The 17,899-nt window shown below is 37.7% G+C and overlaps 1 protein-coding gene across 1 annotated transcript in view; it reads right to left on the bottom strand.

The window, feature by feature from the left end:
- Plod (procollagen lysyl hydroxylase) overlaps positions 1 to 15,852 on the bottom strand; it is a 310,319-nt gene extending 294,467 nt beyond the window's left edge. Inside the window, exons 1-9 of the mRNA XM_045745692.2 lie at positions 15,697 to 15,852; positions 14,035 to 14,123; positions 12,217 to 12,353; positions 10,612 to 10,775; positions 10,224 to 10,400; positions 8,963 to 9,162; positions 6,395 to 6,526; positions 4,554 to 4,678; positions 2,217 to 2,318 (exon numbers count right to left, since the gene is read on the bottom strand). Of these exons, the coding sequence (XP_045601648.1) occupies positions 2,217 to 2,318; positions 4,554 to 4,678; positions 6,395 to 6,526; positions 8,963 to 9,162; positions 10,224 to 10,400; positions 10,612 to 10,775; positions 12,217 to 12,353; positions 14,035 to 14,123; positions 15,697 to 15,775 (1,205 nt within the window). The 5' untranslated portion in view covers positions 15,776 to 15,852. The remainder of the gene's footprint in view (positions 1 to 2,216; positions 2,319 to 4,553; positions 4,679 to 6,394; positions 6,527 to 8,962; positions 9,163 to 10,223; positions 10,401 to 10,611; positions 10,776 to 12,216; positions 12,354 to 14,034; positions 14,124 to 15,696) is intronic.
- Between the last annotated feature and the right edge of the window lie 2,047 nt (positions 15,853 to 17,899).

Raw genomic sequence — 17,899 nt, forward strand, 5'->3', positions numbered from 1 at the left:
CCCTTTTTCTCTTTCTTTTTCTTCTTCTGTTTTTCTTACGTTCCCATTCTTACACCCATCCCATCCGTACCTTCCTTCTTGTTCTTACTTTTCGCCTTGCTCTTGCCTTCCTTTACAAATTACCTCTTCTTACCTGCTCCTTGCCTTTATTAATGCCCGTGCCTCCCTCACGCCCATCACAATCGACTTAATAATGGTCCAGGACGGACTGAAACGTCATCGTCTCATCCACTGGTGTGTGGTTTGGTCACCATGTCTTCAGCCACATTATTGTGACTCATCGTCTGCATCCGGTTATCTGGATTTCTGTCCAGGTATGGCGAAGTTTTGCCGGGAAATTATCCGTACTTGATTTAAACTCTATGCCTGTCTGTGGTATCCAGCTAAACCCTGGTTATCCAGATATTGTCAAGTTTTGCCATAAACTTATCCAAATGTGATTTTGACCAGATAACCCAAATATCCAGTCAGGCTAAATCTGGATAAGCAAGCTCATACAGTACAATTTTTGTCAGTGCATAAAGTGATTCACAAGAGATTAAAACTTTATGCCTACAAATTCCAAACCCAACATGACATTGTCGTTTTCCGTATATATATCACACCTCTGGAAGTCTTTTTATGGAGCTAAATAAAGGTAAGATTAGAACGAAGTGCAACAGCGCACTAATCAATTAAAATAATAACCCAATATTTTAATAGAAAGTTTTTGAAAACACAAGGAAACAAAGACTGTATACTTCCATCACAACCCGGGATCCTCTTTAGCAGTGAGCAAGAATGACGGCTGTAGGTGCTTTTATGGTGTCAAGTCAGGTGTCGTGGGAAGACGTGTAAGCAATACATAATAACCTCCATGTTACATAATCGCTCACCAAAATCTGGTCATAGTGGCTTTAGGCATTGTATGTACTTGCTCTATCTATAAATCCATCAATGTTTGTATCACACCTTGTATGTATGTACTTTACCTGAATAAACATTTGAATTTCAATTTGGTAAACAATGCCTAGAGGAGATATTAAAATTTGGATTATTGTTTCTAAAAAGTAGATTCTCTTATTTTTTTTGGAAGCCACAGTGTTGGGGATAAATTATACAAGAATTATCCCATGTAATTTTATGATCGGTCTCGCTTATATGTTTACATAATGCTGAGCTTTCTTGGCCATATCTAACAGACCTCTTGTGTTCAGTGATGCGGGTTTTTAGATCCCTACTTGTTTGGCCATACAATCGCTTGTTTGGATTGTAACTGTTACAATCATTACAAATTACAAGAATTATGGAAAAGAAAGCTCATCATTATATAAACATATAAGCATGACCAATCACAAAATTGTGGAGTAATTCTAGTATGATTTATCCCAAACACTGACTTCGAAACAAAAATAATAGAATCTACTTTCATGAATAATAAAAAAAAATTTAATATCTCCTCAGGGCAGTGGTTACCAGATTTGGTGAGTGATTACGAAACAAGGAGGTTATTACGTATTGCTTACACTTCTTCCCCACGACACCTGACTTCCCGCCATAAAATCGTCTACAGTCATCATTCTCGCTCACCACTGAAAAGGATCCCGGGTTGGGATCGAAACATACAGTGTACGTTTTCCTGTGTTTTTAAAATAGTGGGTTATTATTTTCGAAGGTAAAAGTGTCTTTGCAATGAAGGTTGATAACATGATGCAATTGAAAACACTGGATTGAAGAAACATTAGCTTCCAAACATCCATGACAAGCTTCATGATGTTTGGAATGAAAACATTAATCACCTTGATGATCTGCATCCTACTAATTAGGCTCAGCCTGCCAGTGGACAGACACCATTAGCGAGAATGTAGGGTCCAGGAGAGAAATGTAACAACCTGTAGACTCTGAAAGGTATGCACAAAGCAACACACTATATGGATACCTTCATCAAGTACAATAATGCATCAATGCTTACTAAAACCTGCAGAACAGATTCATTAAAAATGTAAATTTTGTATAGCAAAAAATGTACAAGCAGAAAACCACCTTTAATACTAGTCTCATCAGCCTCAGGTCATGAATAAAGTTTGACTAATAGGACTGCTTTTGCAACTAAATGAACAAGAAGTCTTTAAATGACAAAAATACTTCTTATTCATTACTAAGAACTCAAGAAAGACTCGTGCTTTACTTATGTAAAGTATATTATAAAGACAAGAAAATACGTAATTTTTACTAACCGATTATGTTCTAGAAGTAGAGTCAGGGTCTCAGGATTGTCAAGGTGAACATCTCCATCTACACTGAAGAGCGCATCGCAGCTATTCTTTAAACATAAATCTCTGCAAGACAAAAAAAATAATAATAATAATTACCAGATTACTGTTGAATTATGCATGTTTTGGGGGACTTGAGAAGACCCATGCCGCTAGCTAACTTGGCTCTCAAGGTGTACGAAGTGAAAGAACACCCGAGATAGCCGGAAGAAATGGGGGCTAGGACACACCCACTCCAAATGTTAGTGGTGTAGGCTCTGTAAAGGCCATACAGTATGAAGCAATAGTATCAACTGGTGATCAAGTTAGAATCAGAAGATAGACCTCAAAAAGACAGAGGTGGAAGGCCTGTCAAGCTTCATTGAACTGAAACTTCCAGGAAAGATGCAAATGGAAAAGTAATCCACAAGGGCCGTGATGAGGGTTCGAACCTATGCACGGGATGTTCCCGTGTGCATGGGGGAATTGTGTGAAAACCCGATTGGGCTTTGGAGAAGCTTCGGCATCCTAATGAGGGCAATAGCACTCCAGGTTGCAATTCTTTTACTATGTCATGGCACAGTTGACTAAGGCGCAGCTGGGAACATCCCGTGCGTAGGTTCAAACCCTCATCAGGGCCCATGGGGACTTGGCAACCTGATAAAATGCTTTCGGATATACGTGGCCTTGAGGGTAAACCTAGCAGGCTAAATTTACACTGCCTAAAAGGTGCTCAAGTTTCAGATGAAAAAGCACCAACAGGAGACGGCAGTACAGCTGCAGGAGAGAGGAGTTGCAGAGGAGCACTGCGCTCCGTTTGGCACCATTATGTTTCCAGTGACCCCTCTTGCAGGTGGACAGGTCCTGGCTCATCCTGGTGTGCTTGCAATCTCAAGTGTGATCAATGGTTCTCATGGGATGCTTTCTCTGCTTGTGGCTATTAAGTGTTTTGACTTTTTTAACCATTGTACTGTACACACCATTACATCATGGGAAAAAAAGTGTGCACACACACCAGCATATCACATTTCCTAGTATATCCTAAGAATCAAAACTCCCACTGGCACATGGGGCTCACATCCTGTTCCTCAGGACTCCAGTAAACAGACGCTATCTTGAACAAATTTGTCTGCATCCCTCCTGGCTGTGAGCACCATATTTAAGCATAGTGATGTTTCACACATGGTTTAACCATTGTAACAAATTTCTCAAATTACATGTTATTGAATAATATGACTGCAAAAACCAGATAAAAAAAACTGGTCAGACATATTGAAATAATTATCTAACAACACCTTTGCGGCAACCCCTGCCACACGTTAGGGCTGGAGAAGACCCCAGCCAGTGACTACACTCTCAATGCCTGAATATTGCCACACTTCCTCGCCCCATCATGACCAAAGTATGTCATGTACGATATTCTTTTCTAGTTTCACATGATCAGGGAGCCCATTTTAACAATACTGGTATTAGAAAGACAAAAAAGATTGGAGGGGGAAGAATAATTAAGAATAATTTTTTTTATGCACACAGAGGATTTATCACATTAAACTAATGTACAGTGCAGTGGTTAAAAGTATGATTCTTTCAGTTCGTGTTTCCAAGTAGAGATTTTGGTTTACCTTCCTTCTCTTTTTAGGTTATCTTGGGGTTTGTAATTTCTTCGAGTCTCTCATTTTACATTTTGCGCGGAGTTGAATCCTCCTCTGGTACCACAGTCAGTCTTTGCCCTTGGAGCTAATACTCCTCCTCCTGCTTCCTCACACATTCACTATACTTCACTGGTGGAGTACTATCTGCTTACCTTCTTCCAAAACATTTCAGTCACCTTGTGTGGTTGAATGCTCAATAACCCACCGCACTATATATGTAAAACTTATCTCTAACCTTATTTATGTAAACCAGACAAGAATGTATGCTGGTTAGCATTGTAAAAGCACTGCAATCACTCGAGATTGGGTGCTCAGTAACTCACTGCACTATATGATGTCTAATAGATCTCTAACCCTGTCCATGGAGGACAGAAGACAATGTATATATGCTGTTACCATTGTAAATGAATGGCCACATATGTGGGAGGAAATAAACTACAGTATACTAAAATGCCTATTTTTCCTTTTCCTCCCACCTTCAAATTCACTATACAGTACAGTATATCATTATTTATACACAATGGCAAATCAATCATCCATGAATATATCACACATACAAAATGCTGCACACATTTTGATCTTACAAATTCATGAAGCAGTTATGCAATTATCACTTTGAAACGAATTACTGTACAATGTTTTAACGATGATGCTAAGTGACAGCACTTACATTGCTAAGTTACGAGCATGCCAGTCCTTCATGTTCTCATCAGTAGAAATCAGTTTTGTAGAGTGATATCCAGCAGAGTCTTGGTCGTTCACCCAAGTCTTTATAAGACTCTCATGTAACTTTGCCTATTTAAAAAAGAAAATGGAAATGTTATTATTGGTTCTACACAGCCCATCGTCCTAAGGTTTCCCAACGTCAAGAAAATGGTCAATTTAAAGTGTCCTCTCCTAATCTACTAGACTAAGCCAGAGGACCCAAAACAGAAAACGGGACAGTACGTCACTTTCCTGATCCATTTTTTAGTGCGACAATTTTTGGCCTTATGCAACGCATATGAGCAAAAAGCGACGTTCTTTGTAAGAGGACAGGTTGCAATTACAATAGTGAGCCCAACATTTGCAAATTCATAAAAATGTCTTAAACTACAGAATACTGCCAAGTATGAAGAAAAGCTTTTTAAAAGCCTTTGGGCTGAAGAGTATTGCTAAATCTCTGTGTAACCCTTTGCTTAGACCTTATGAGCTCCTGGCCTATTGAACTTTTATAGATGCCTGGATGATTCCCAGAACAAAGTCATGATACATTTAATTAAATAAGTGTAGTTAAAGGATGAAAGCTACGCTTGTGATGTCTCGTTTTCCCAGTACTCTGTCATATAATGCTTTGAAACTACTTAACTTCTTTCACCTGTCTACCACAGTGTGGTAGATGGCCGGAACAAATGTTAAGTAAAAATATTTGGAGTCGTGCAGCACCCATAAATAAATTACTTGCTATCTATGCTTGGGGATCTACAACCCTAAATTACCTTTGATCCTAATTACTCAATATAAATCAGCAATTAGAACAAAGACAAACCAGCCCCCAGACAGCATTTGGCCCCCTTACTGGAATATTTCAAGATGTTAAATATCACGTCACCGCACACTCTCATGTGTGCTCTACATCTGTAAAACTGCACTGCAATACTAACCCTGACCTTCAGTGCTTCCCAGAGAGCTGTAACAGAACCCATGGGCACCTCACAAGAAACCACTAACCATTTGATATTCCAAGAGTGCGACTTAGCCAAAGCAGAAATGCTCTGCAATTCAAGGTCCTAAACTATAAAATGACCTCCTTTATGAGATTAAAAACTCTACTTCTCGCAACCAGTTTAAAAACCAACTAAGAACTACCTAATTAAGTTAATTTAACAAATTTTTTTCAACTTTTCTCATTCTACATATCAGCCTGTGTTTTGTTGTTCTTGTAAACATTAATTACTGTACATGTACTGTTACTAAATAATCTACTGACATTTCTAAATATTACAATTTTCTAAATCATTATATCTAATTATATATTATACCTAAAATTATAAAATTCATTACTATGTTTGTATTGTTGAAGAAATTGCAGTTTCTAAATACAGCACCATATAAAAAATTGCGTATCATTGTCTAAATCTTTTCAACTATTCAAAATATTATCGTATCTCAATTTTAAGTATTACTCTCTTACTTGTATACTATTCTAATTATTTTTGTGCAAGTGCCCAAAATGCTCTGCGCATTAGTGCTTTTTATAGTGAACTTCTCTTACCGTTTAATCCTCCGGTGTTCATGTATCGAGGGACTCGGTAGTACACTTGAATCTGGCACTTCACCATTCATCATCATTATGTAGGGGTGGTCATGTCAAACACTAATTCCAAATACTGAAAGTCCACTCAACCTCAACCATTACTGCTCATTTTATCCCAAAACTGGCTTCATGTTGTGTGTTTTGGGGGGAATTCAAAAACACAGAAAAAAAAAATTGTATCCCCAATATTACTAAACAACAATAAAGAACCTCACCTGATTATAAACAAGTATATCAAGTTTATTCTTTGGGTAATTAAGGTTGACAATCTTAGCCAACATATCTTCCAGAAATGGAGCTGGTTTCACTATAAACACTGCAATCAGCACACGAGGATACTCATCCTTCTGCGAAAGACAAAAAAAAGGACAAAATTAGTATAAAATATTTATCATACAAATTAAATTGCCCAATGCATGAGTTTTATTTATATGAATCAATATCTATTCCTTAACCCTTTGGCCATGACACTTATATTTTAGCCCCTCCTCTTACCCTCCTCCAGCAAACCCAAAGTGTAAAAAAAAAAAAAATCTCGCTTCCTGTTTCAGGACAGGAAGCAAGCCCTCAACCTGTTCCCAATACTAAGGCAACTGGATATCCCAATACAGTACTACTGTTCCCAATACTAAGGCAATTGGATATTCCTGTAGCCTGTTGCAGTGTGACTCCTGCATCCTGGCGCTGTCCCATGTGTATGCAAAGGCAGGCGCACACAGTAGCCTGACACGGCAGTGAGGAGAGGCAGAAAGGAACTTTGAGAAAGGTATAGTGGACAAATGTAAAACAGATCCAGGCCTTTTCTATAAATTAATTAAAAGCAAGCTGTATGTAATGGATAAAATCCAGAGATTGAGAATGGGGAACAGGACTACTGAGAATGAAAAAGAAATGTGTGAAACGCTAAATGAACAGTTCCAAAGTGTGTTTGTACAAAATGAGGATTTCAGAGAGTCGGACTCGGTACCAATTCCAGAGCACGCCATAGAGGTATCTCATGACAAAGTGGAAAAATTACTCAAGGGGCTAGAATGAAAGAGAGCAGCTGGACTTGATGGAGTTTCACCTTGGGTGCTGCGAGAATGTGTAATCGAGATGAGCATTCCCCTCCAATTAATATTCCAGACATACTTGTGCACAGGAATCTTAGCAGACATAGGGAAAAAGGCATAATACCAATCTATAAAAATGGTAGTCGAGAAGAATCCTCCAAATTATAGACCCATATCATTAACAAGTGTGGTAGTCAAAACACTAGAAACAATACCTAAAACCTTAATGGGCTGAACACCTAGACAGTAATGACATAATAACAGACACAGTATGGTTTTTGAACAGGAAGATCCTTTGTAACAAATCTACTTAGCTTATGATAAAGCCACAGAGATACTACAGGAAAGAGGTGGTTGGGTTGACTGTGAACTTGGGACCCAAAAAAGTATTTTGACAGAGTCCCATAATTACGAGGAGAGGCTAGAGGCATCAAACATACCAAAACTAGAAGATAGAAGAAAAAGAGGTGATATGATCACCACTTACAAAATACTAACAAGAATTGACCAAATTGACAAACGGGAATTCCTGAAACCAGAAACTTTACGAACAAGAGAACACAGATTCAAACTAAGGAAACAAAGGTGTCAAAAAAATATGATAAAGTTTTCTTTTGCAAACAGAGCGGTAGACGGTTGGAACAAGGTAAGTGAGAAGGTGGTGGAGGCCAAAACCGTCGGTACTTTCAAAGCGTTATACGACAAAGAGTACTGGGAAGACGGGACACCACTCTCATCCTGTAACTACACTTCGGTAATTACACAGTAGCCTAAGGCAATCACATGATGTGTTTCTCCCACCACAAAAGGTACATGAGGATAAGCTTAGCCCTCTGATTGCATATAAATACTAGTGCATATGAGTTAGAAAAGATCAGAAGAGCAACAGAGAGACCAGTAAGTTGACTGGAAAACAGTGACAGACTTCGTTATATATAGGCTAGTGTCGCCCCTTTGACCCTGGTGGGTACACACATTATCCAGATACCATTTTGTCTGATACTGGGTGAATACGGCCAAGTGTACAGCATCAATCTATCTAGAAAGCTAAGAGTACAGCATCAATCTGTCAGTGATATGTCAAGGGGGTAGATAGGGGAAGACAGTTTCACTTGTGTAATAAATTCAGATCTCTCTCAGTGACTGAAGCTCCTGTAAGAGTTCAGTACTCCCAGTCAAAAGTAGCAAACTTGAAAATAGTTGCAAGAATGGGTCAAGATTGCAATTAAGAATTGGGATGGCTTTCTTTACTTCCCCCCCCCCCCCATAGAAATGAACAGGCAAGTACAAGGCTAAAGATAATTTATGATATGTATAAATTACAGTAAGTACAGGAGAATAAATTAGCCAAGTACAGGAGTATAAGTACAGGAGTACAAGTACAGGAGTACAAGTAAGGTACTCTTACTTGTATTATACTACTTATACAGAAGTAGGGTAAGTACAGTAGTACAAGTAAGGTAAGTACAGGAGTATAAGTATATTACATGTTATCTACCTAATTACCCCCCCCCCCGTACCCCCATGTTACACATTTACATGATGCCAGCTGAGGAAAACACATCTCAACATAGTTTCTTTAACAATCAGAGCCAACAGACTGTATCATCTTTGTCAATAAATATTTCCCATTCACAAATTGATTTCTAAAATTGTTTAGAAGATGGTGAATTACAACAATCGTTATTATCTAATTTTATACTTTTTTTGACAACACAAAAATATGCTTACCGACAAATTTTTCAAACGACGAATGTTTTCACGACACGAAAGGCATCCATCGTCGTGAGTCCATGACTTGGCAAGATAGTTTCCCAAAGAGTTTAGCTGGATCTTTGACGGTCCATTTCCATGAATGGCCACTGGAGTAGACTGGTACACAGTATTAATAATCTTGACATCATCGTCTTCAAACTTCAAGGACACATCACCTGACAAAGACAATGATGCTTGAATACTTACAGTATGCAGTGTAATACAGTATTCAGACTACAAAAACACTGATTGCATAAATAATTAATTCATCCTAAACTGGACCCTTTCTTTTGTGTTACAGTACTTCCATATTAATTGCAAACGCCAAGTGAGACCGAAATGAAATGGAAATACTGTACCATATAACAAAAATAGTTAAGCAAAGAAAAAATACCATAGATAAGCTCTGCAACTGAGGTACAATACATAAACTTTGGAGATAATTTGGGTAGGGGAGAGTTGCGTACACGCGCGCACACACACTGTACTGTATGAGGTCAAACTCAAAAATGTTCAGTTTGACTTAATATACTTATATATTTTATATCCTATTTGAGGAATGGTTTATGACTGTGTGGCACCTTTACCCAAGTTAATGAATTTGTATTTCTCAATGTTAAGATGCATTTGCCATTTTCTCACTCATTACTAGAGTTTTTGTAGTTCATCTGAACCTTTTGTATCCATCACATGACCCCATCTGTGGCACATAAACAAACTTGCTGATATTACTGGTCACTGGTCAGGTTGTTGATGTCAATTATGAAAAGCAGTGGACCAGAAGAATCCTGCAGCACACCACTAGTGACATTAATCCACTCCGACTTCATTCCATTTACACTTCCCCTCTATTTTCACTCTTGATGTTCACTGTCAAAGTCCTCTAATTAGAGGACTTAACAATTAACTCCTCTACCAAAAACAAAAAAGTCAATATAGCTGTTATTGTTATATCTGTGTTTCATATTCCTTGTCTGGTAACCCTTGTTGACCACTACACATCAAGCAGCTTTTCTTCCAGTGTCTTAGAATGCAAGAGGTTGAAGAAAAAAAAAAAAGAGTTCAGGGTTAGTGTGTCGATGGAGTCTTTGACAAACATCTGTTGTAGCTAATTAGCATTAACTAGTTAAAATGAAATTATAAAATTGTAAATATTTATTACCAGACTCATTGTTTAGTGTTCATCAACCTGTTCAGTTGACGAGTTAATACAAGCTGCATATTCTTTTATACTCACTGAGCTGTCCATTAAGGTTTTGAAATATATTAGCCTGGGTGTCGAGTTTGATCTTGTATTTTTCTCTCGCATTTTCGTCTAAGAATATTTTTGTGTAGTAGAGTTGGTCGTCATCCCCACTGTTTATGTCATACAATGACACGATATTGTACACTTCTGGAGCATACCCAATAAATCCTGCAAAAAAAAAAAAAATTAAGATAATGATTACAATTGCATTAAAATTAAATGATTAGCCAAAGAATATCAATTATGGTAATTGCTGCTTCACTGCCAAAAGCTAAATACCTTTACTCCAGCTGAATATTTGTAATTATAAACAGTATACTACACAATAACCTTCAAATTATTACTCATTAAGACTTTAAAATATTTGTGCAACACGTACCACCAGAATTAAGATACTTATAGCCAAAAGAAACGCGTGGATACTCGGCAGCAAGATTTTTGTCTGGCCAACAGAAGTCTTCTGCACCAAACACAACCCGTGCATTAAGGTTGTCAAACTTTTCCAGAATAACATTCTTGCCAGCTGTGAAGATGACATCATAGCTGCAATGTAAAATTAAATAATTAAAAACATATTATAGAAATGAGAAAATGAGTAAACAGCATGTAAAGAACTGCAGAGTGAGCTCTCATAAACAGACACTGTGTATCCAGTTTTCTCAACTATCAAGGCTTTAAAATTTTCAACCAGATATGATTTCATCACACCTGACTACCTGAGATTCCGTACCAGCATCTCTCGGGAAATAAACAGATTGACAGTGATGCAATAATGTGGGTTGCAGCAAGTCGTGTGTGTGGGTGTGTGTTGTACGCCCTGTACTACAGGGCATACTAGTATAAATATAAATGTTTTGATTATAACTGATCAAGAGTTATTGTAGAGCTGGCATATCTCACGATATAGAGTTGTAATGAGTACACTACATGTGAGTACAGAGAGGAATAGGTGATGGAGGTGGTGTAACACAAGTGATGGAAGTTGATTATGAAGAATGGAAATAAAAATACGTAATACTAGTAATTTGGGAATAATATAACAAGAATTAGGGATAATTTACTAATGTACAGTACATTATATGAAATAACGACATGACAAAATCTAAGAATACAAACGATATGATTGACCTAAGATACCAAGTTTAAGTCCGAGACAATGTACCTTCAGCCAAATGCAAGCATATTTACCCGGCTTTACTTTACCTTACCTGAGCATTTATGTGCTCACATCTATAAGGGTGTGGCCTTCATATAGTACACCGTTTTTAAATAAAGTGTAACCTTTATACACCCTTTAATGATCTAGAGGTGTCAAGAAGATTAGTGGGGTACAAGTGCACTAAAAACTAAATGATTCTTTCTCCTATTTTTATATCTTAAAACATTTATTTCTGATGTCGGGAAATTTTTTTAACAATTTTAATTTGTTGGTAGTCGTGAGGTGAAGAAATGTTAAAAATGTTAAATTCTGAAATTAAATTTTTAAGTAAACTACAGTATTTGTAATTGATTTCGTCTTATCACAAATATCTTCCTGGTCCATAAAAGTTCATGAAATTTTGAATGGTATCAACAGTTCTGAGCAAAGGAACTGGCAAATGGATGGCGATGCATCCAACAGGAAGATAGCTCAGGGTTTCAGGATATTTTCCCAGCATTACAAATGATTGCCAGAGACCTCTAGCATTAAATGACATCCACAAAGAATATTCATGAACTCTGAATATTACGCGGTACATTAAATCGTCCACAGGAGACAGGAGCATAGTCAGTCTATCATCCGAGGGCAACAGGAGCTATTTATAGCAGGTAATATATAACAGGTTAGAACCCAATTCCTCGGGTCATACAATCTGTGAACATGGCAATGTGCATAATGATGTATATTAACGGTCCTTTTAACATTACAATTTTATTTGTGGCATTCAACAACCTACCTGTCACCGACACATCATGTTAGTGTGATTACTTTCTGTGAACCTACCTGTCAGTAAACATGATTATTCTGTTTGGATCATCTTTATACTTGAGAAGTTCTTCTTTCAGCAATTTGACCTTCTGACCACCACCTGGCAAATTCTTCACATCTCCTCCTTCCCACGTCAAACCTAAACCCAACACCTGCAAGCGATAGTAAAAATTAAATTAAATCCACATATAGCTTGATTACAAAAAAATACAGAACTGCTAATTTCATCTTCAAATGGGAATTTATTAATTAATCCTTATTTACCAGTGTTACTTACTAGATACATAGATACACTAGATGTCTAATAAATCTAAATAACCAAGCATTTTAAATCACATTTCAGTTCAGTTTATAGGAAGAAAAAGATTTATATGTTAACCACATACACTGTACATATTTGCAGAAAATGTTTGCAAAATAAAATAGGTACAAGTTCTACAAACCAGAAATAAGCACGACCATAGGTCACAGATGTAAACTATAGAAGATATGGCAAAGATAAGGAGACCATAATGGGTTCTATTACACCTATCAAGGAAGAGTTTCAGATCAAGATCAGCAATTAGGAACAAAGTTTTGAACATGTAAATACACATGAGAATGTGTGGAGTGTATATTTAGCATGTTAATTAAGGGACTTAAACAGAGGGGGCTGTGTGTTGTCTGAAGACAGAGTTTGCTCTAGTTCTGAAAGCAAATTTTTGCCAAGTGATAATGGGCTTGTGGTAATTTACAATGGCTGAACCCTATGTACAGATACTGTATGTAAGATAGGGATAGATTAGCGCATAGTAAATAAGAGGAGAGTAGAGTGGGGAGCATTATATCTGAATTTAGAGTATATCGACTGTTTTTGAGACTTTTTTGGCTGTGTTGTATGTGGATGCTGAAGTTAAGTTTCTTGTCTATGGATAGGCCAAGGAACTTTCCCTTATTTTTTAGTGCTAATGTTAACATTGTTTTTTGAAGTTGAATTCGATTTGATGATTTACTCCCAAATAAAACATAGTAGGTCTTTTCTATGTTTAGTGTGAGTTTATTGGTTGATACACATGAATGGACTTTTTAATTCATTATTTGCAATTTTATTTAGTGTGTGAGGATTGCAGTCAGAATATAAGGAGGTAGTATTATCAGAAAATAGTATAGTTTAAGAATACAGTATTAGAAACATATGGCAAATCACTGATGTATACAAAAAATAGGGAGGTCCTAAGATGCAGCCCTGTGGCATTCCTACTGTTAATGACAGTGGGGGAGCGTATGTTATTGATGGCTACATATTGGTGTCTGTCACTGAGATGGGAATGAATATAGTTCAGAGCAAGGCCTCAGATACCATAGTGGTGAAGTTTAAGAAGTAGTTATAGTTTACAGTATCGAAGGCCTTTCTCAAGTTAATGAAGAGGCCAATTGGGAATTCATTTTTGTCAGGGGTTGTGTAGATTATATTAAGCAGACTAATAATGGCCAATTGTGTTTAACACATTTCTTAGTTTTGGAATGCATACTTTCCCATGAAATCTTTAACTCAATTTTACACAACCTGGCTTAACATGTGAGATCTTGGAACTCATCCCCACATATTGAGTATGCTAAAGTGCTTATTAGCATGTAATATACAGTATATTCAACCTATACCAAGAACAATTCATGCCGCTAAGGAAACAATTTAAACAAATATTACATCAACGTAGAATGGAAAAGTGGAGAAAAAGGTCCACAAAACATCTTCCTACCAGTGTGGATGGAAGCTCAAGCATACAACATTTACATTCTTATATAATTAATATGTTTTATACCTTACAATGAATCTTATAATACATAACCCACCTTCACATTGAGATTATACACGTTTTGAGAACGCATGAAGCGGTGATAGCCATCGGTCTCATTGGTTGCAACTGTAATTACCAACAAATCTGAAACAGAAGTAATTTATTAATGAAAAAAAGTGATATTCCAAGCATACAGTGTTCAGTTGGGGGGGACACTATCAGGAATATTAGCCTATAAAAAAGGGTTTTAATATGCTGTACTGTAAATTAAATAAAAAGTATGATGATGGTACATCACAGGACTGGTACATATAATATGCTAATCAAGTTAAATCAGAAATAAAAAAGTTCTGATTTTTAACATAATTGGTAGTGGTTGGGTGATCTACTGCTTCCATGCACTACCTTAACATGCAACTACAGTACTCTACTTGCAAAATGTCAAAAGATGTGATTTCACTTGTGTGATGTATCTATGCCCACCCTTAAACATCTTTGTTCCCTACAAGCATTTGGTAACCCAAAACCCAATTAACAGAAACTAACATGATGAATTACAATGCTCCTATCAATCTTGCTTGCATATTACCAATAATTTAAAAGTATAACTGCTACTCCTGTTGTAGTCTGAGGTACAGATTAGTGTGGAACAGTTAAACAGTAACCAAGAGTCTCCAGCTCTACCTGTGGGTAAGTTCAGATAAAGAATCAGGAATATAGGATTATCAGGATAAAGAATTAGTATTAAGCTTGTCATTTAAGTTTATCATGCCCGAAACGCTTTGCGTAATAGTGGCTTTAGGCATTGTATGTACTAGCTCTACCTATAAGTCAACCAATCTTTGTAAAAATTTATTGTATGTATGTATCTTACCTAAATAAACATTTTATTTTATTTTTATTTTTTTTTAATAACCTCCTGCAGATCTCATTGAAACTTTTAAAATACTGAACAGGTTGGAGAACGTTGATCTAGATATTTTCTTCAGAAGGTTAGATACAACACAAATAAAGAGCAACGGTTTAGTAAGCCACAATGCAGGACTCAGAACATAGGATGCTTTTTCACCCACAAGTTTATTAACCCATGGAACCGCCTACCCGCCATACCCATAACTGCCAAAACTGTGTAGATATTTAAAATATACATAGAAAAGATCAAGGCAAATGGTAGGACATTGGACAAGTCGCCGGCATCCTGTCCTCATTGAGGCCACTAGTATTAGCGGCCCTCGGTTAAATGAGGTATAAATTATTAATTAATTAAAAAGACTGGATGGCAGCGATAACGTGACAATGGCCACGTCTTCCAAGGCTGGAGGAAGTGGGTACGTGGGTGTGAGAGGCAGAGGGCGGGGCATGAGACGTGGCACTCCTGGTAACCTCATCTGGCACTGCCCAGACACCCGGGTGCCTGACCGCCCACACACGCACACTAGTATAAGCTGTAATACACATTCCCCTCGCCTGACATCACAACGCATTCAAATATTAACACTGACAGAAGGAAGTTAGCAAAGTAACAGTTAAATTAAGACACAAGAACCGGTTAAATATGAGTGTAAAGTGCCAAGTGGCATCTGGGCTGGGCACCACTGACGTCAACAAACGCCCAGACGCTCACAGGGTAAACAATCTCCCCCTAACATGATCATTACCAGACTTTATTGAGAGTAAGAGGCAAATATAACTCGCTGGCAGCATGCTCACAACTCACCTCTATCTTCTGCACAAAATGTCAAGTGCGTCAACCAACAAAGGAGGGAGAGAAGGGTCCAAAATCGGATGAGAGTCATGATGCCAGTGATGGTGCGCGGAGGAGGAGCTGCAAGACCAGCCCGGACACACACCCAAGCAACACTGAGTAGCGGGATCTCGCTCCCTCTCGCTGTCACACACAAGTCGTCATACCCCGACGCTGTATTGTCGAGCCTCTCTCTCAAAACACGGCTTGGCACTACACGTATCACAGAGAAGAATAAGGGCTCACTAGTTTAATTACAACCAAGGAAGGCTATGGCCATTCAGTTGCCGTGCTAACGAGTACATGTACATTTTCGTCTGCCCTCCATGAACAATATTAAAGAGCTATGACAGTACATAGTGTGTGTTGGGTTAGTCAGAGGACACTTCCTGCAATACCTCAAATCTTACCTTACTGACAGGCTCCTGTGAATAATTCAATTTCTCCCACCCTACCCATCAACATCGGTGTTCCTCAGGGCAGCATACTTGGCCCTCTTCTCTTTCTCATCTACATTAATGACCTTCCAAATGCCTCCCAACACCTCAAACCAATTCTATTTGCTGACGACACAACCTTCATTTACTCCAGTCCTGACCGCCTTGCTCTAAATGCCATAATAAATACTGAGCTAAATATAGTCCATCTTTGGCTAACTGCCAACAAACTCATTCTTAACATTGACAAAACCTTCTATATTCTGTTTGGCAACAAATCCTCTAATCAAATAAATCTCAGAATAAACAATACCCAAATTTGTAACAAAATATATGGCAAATTCCTTGGCGTTCTCATTGACCGCAAGCTCACCATTTCCAGGGACACATTCTAAATATACCAAAAAAAGTTTCAAAAACTGTTGGCATTCTTTCTAAGATCAGATATTATGTACCCCGTCCTGCCCTGGTGACGCTCTATTACTCCCTCATCTACCCATATCTCAACTATGGTATTTGTGCTTTGGGTTCTACTACCCAAATTCATTTACGTCCTCTAATTACTCAACACAAAGCTGCTTCTAGGACAATAACTCTGGCCCCAGACATCACTCAGTACCCCTACTCAAATCTCTGAATATGTTAGATATTAAGTCACTGCACATTCTCTCATGTGTATTATACATATATAAAACGCTGAACTGTAATGCCAATCCTGACCTCAAAAGCTTCATTGAAGGTTGTAACAGAACCCATGAGCACCACACCAGAAATAAATACAGTTTTGATATTCCAAGAGTACGACTTAATCAAACTAGAAATGCTCTACAAATCAAGGGACCCAGAATGTGGATTGACCTTCCCAATCATGTTAAAGACTGTACCTCTCTCAACTAGTTTAAGATAAAAACGAAGCACTACCTAATAAATTCCCTGTAACCTACCTTACCCCTCTGTTGTCAACCCATGTCTGTTTTTTTAAACAACGCTGTTTGTCGACCTAATTGTATTTGTGCTGCTTTTTCAGCCATGTTCCCCCCTTTTTTATTTTTATTTGTTCTCAACACATTTTATACTTTAAACTCAATTAGTATTAAGTTCTAGTCTTTAATGTTTTTCCTGCCCGAAACGCTTTGCGTAATAGTGGCTTTAGGCATTGTTTATACTAGCTCTATCTATAAATCTATAAATTTTTGTAAAATTTCTTGTATGTATGTACCTTACCTGAATAAACATTTATTTATTTATTTATTTTGTGAGTACACACTCACACTTTACTCAAGGTTAATTTTTTGTATTTATATATATACAGGAGTTGTTACATTCTTGTAAAGCCACTAGCACACATAGCGTTTCGGGCAGGTCCTTAATCCTAATTTTCCCAGGAATACGATCTGCCAAATCGCTTAACAACCAGGTACCCATTCACTGCTGGGTGAACAGAGACAACAGTTAAGGATTGCATGGCACCTGGTCAATCCTCCCCGGCCAGGATACGAACCCAGGCCAAAGCGCTCGCGAAGCGCCTGACGAATGTTTTACTACTGTGCCACGAGGGACCATAATTATAACTGCTGTTACAAGTTCAATTTATAGTTACGTATCAATTAGCGTGTATAAATACACTTGAACCGGTGCGGTGATTATTGTAAAGTACATCACTTATATACAGTGGGCAGAGTGGGAGTGGTGTGGGAGGACGAGAAAATACATTGGCTTTATGAAAGTACATAGCTTGG

The sequence above is a fragment of the Procambarus clarkii genome, chromosome 22 (assembly GCF_040958095.1).
Source record: "Procambarus clarkii isolate CNS0578487 chromosome 22, FALCON_Pclarkii_2.0, whole genome shotgun sequence".
Lineage (NCBI taxonomy): Eukaryota > Metazoa > Arthropoda > Malacostraca > Decapoda > Cambaridae > Procambarus > Procambarus clarkii.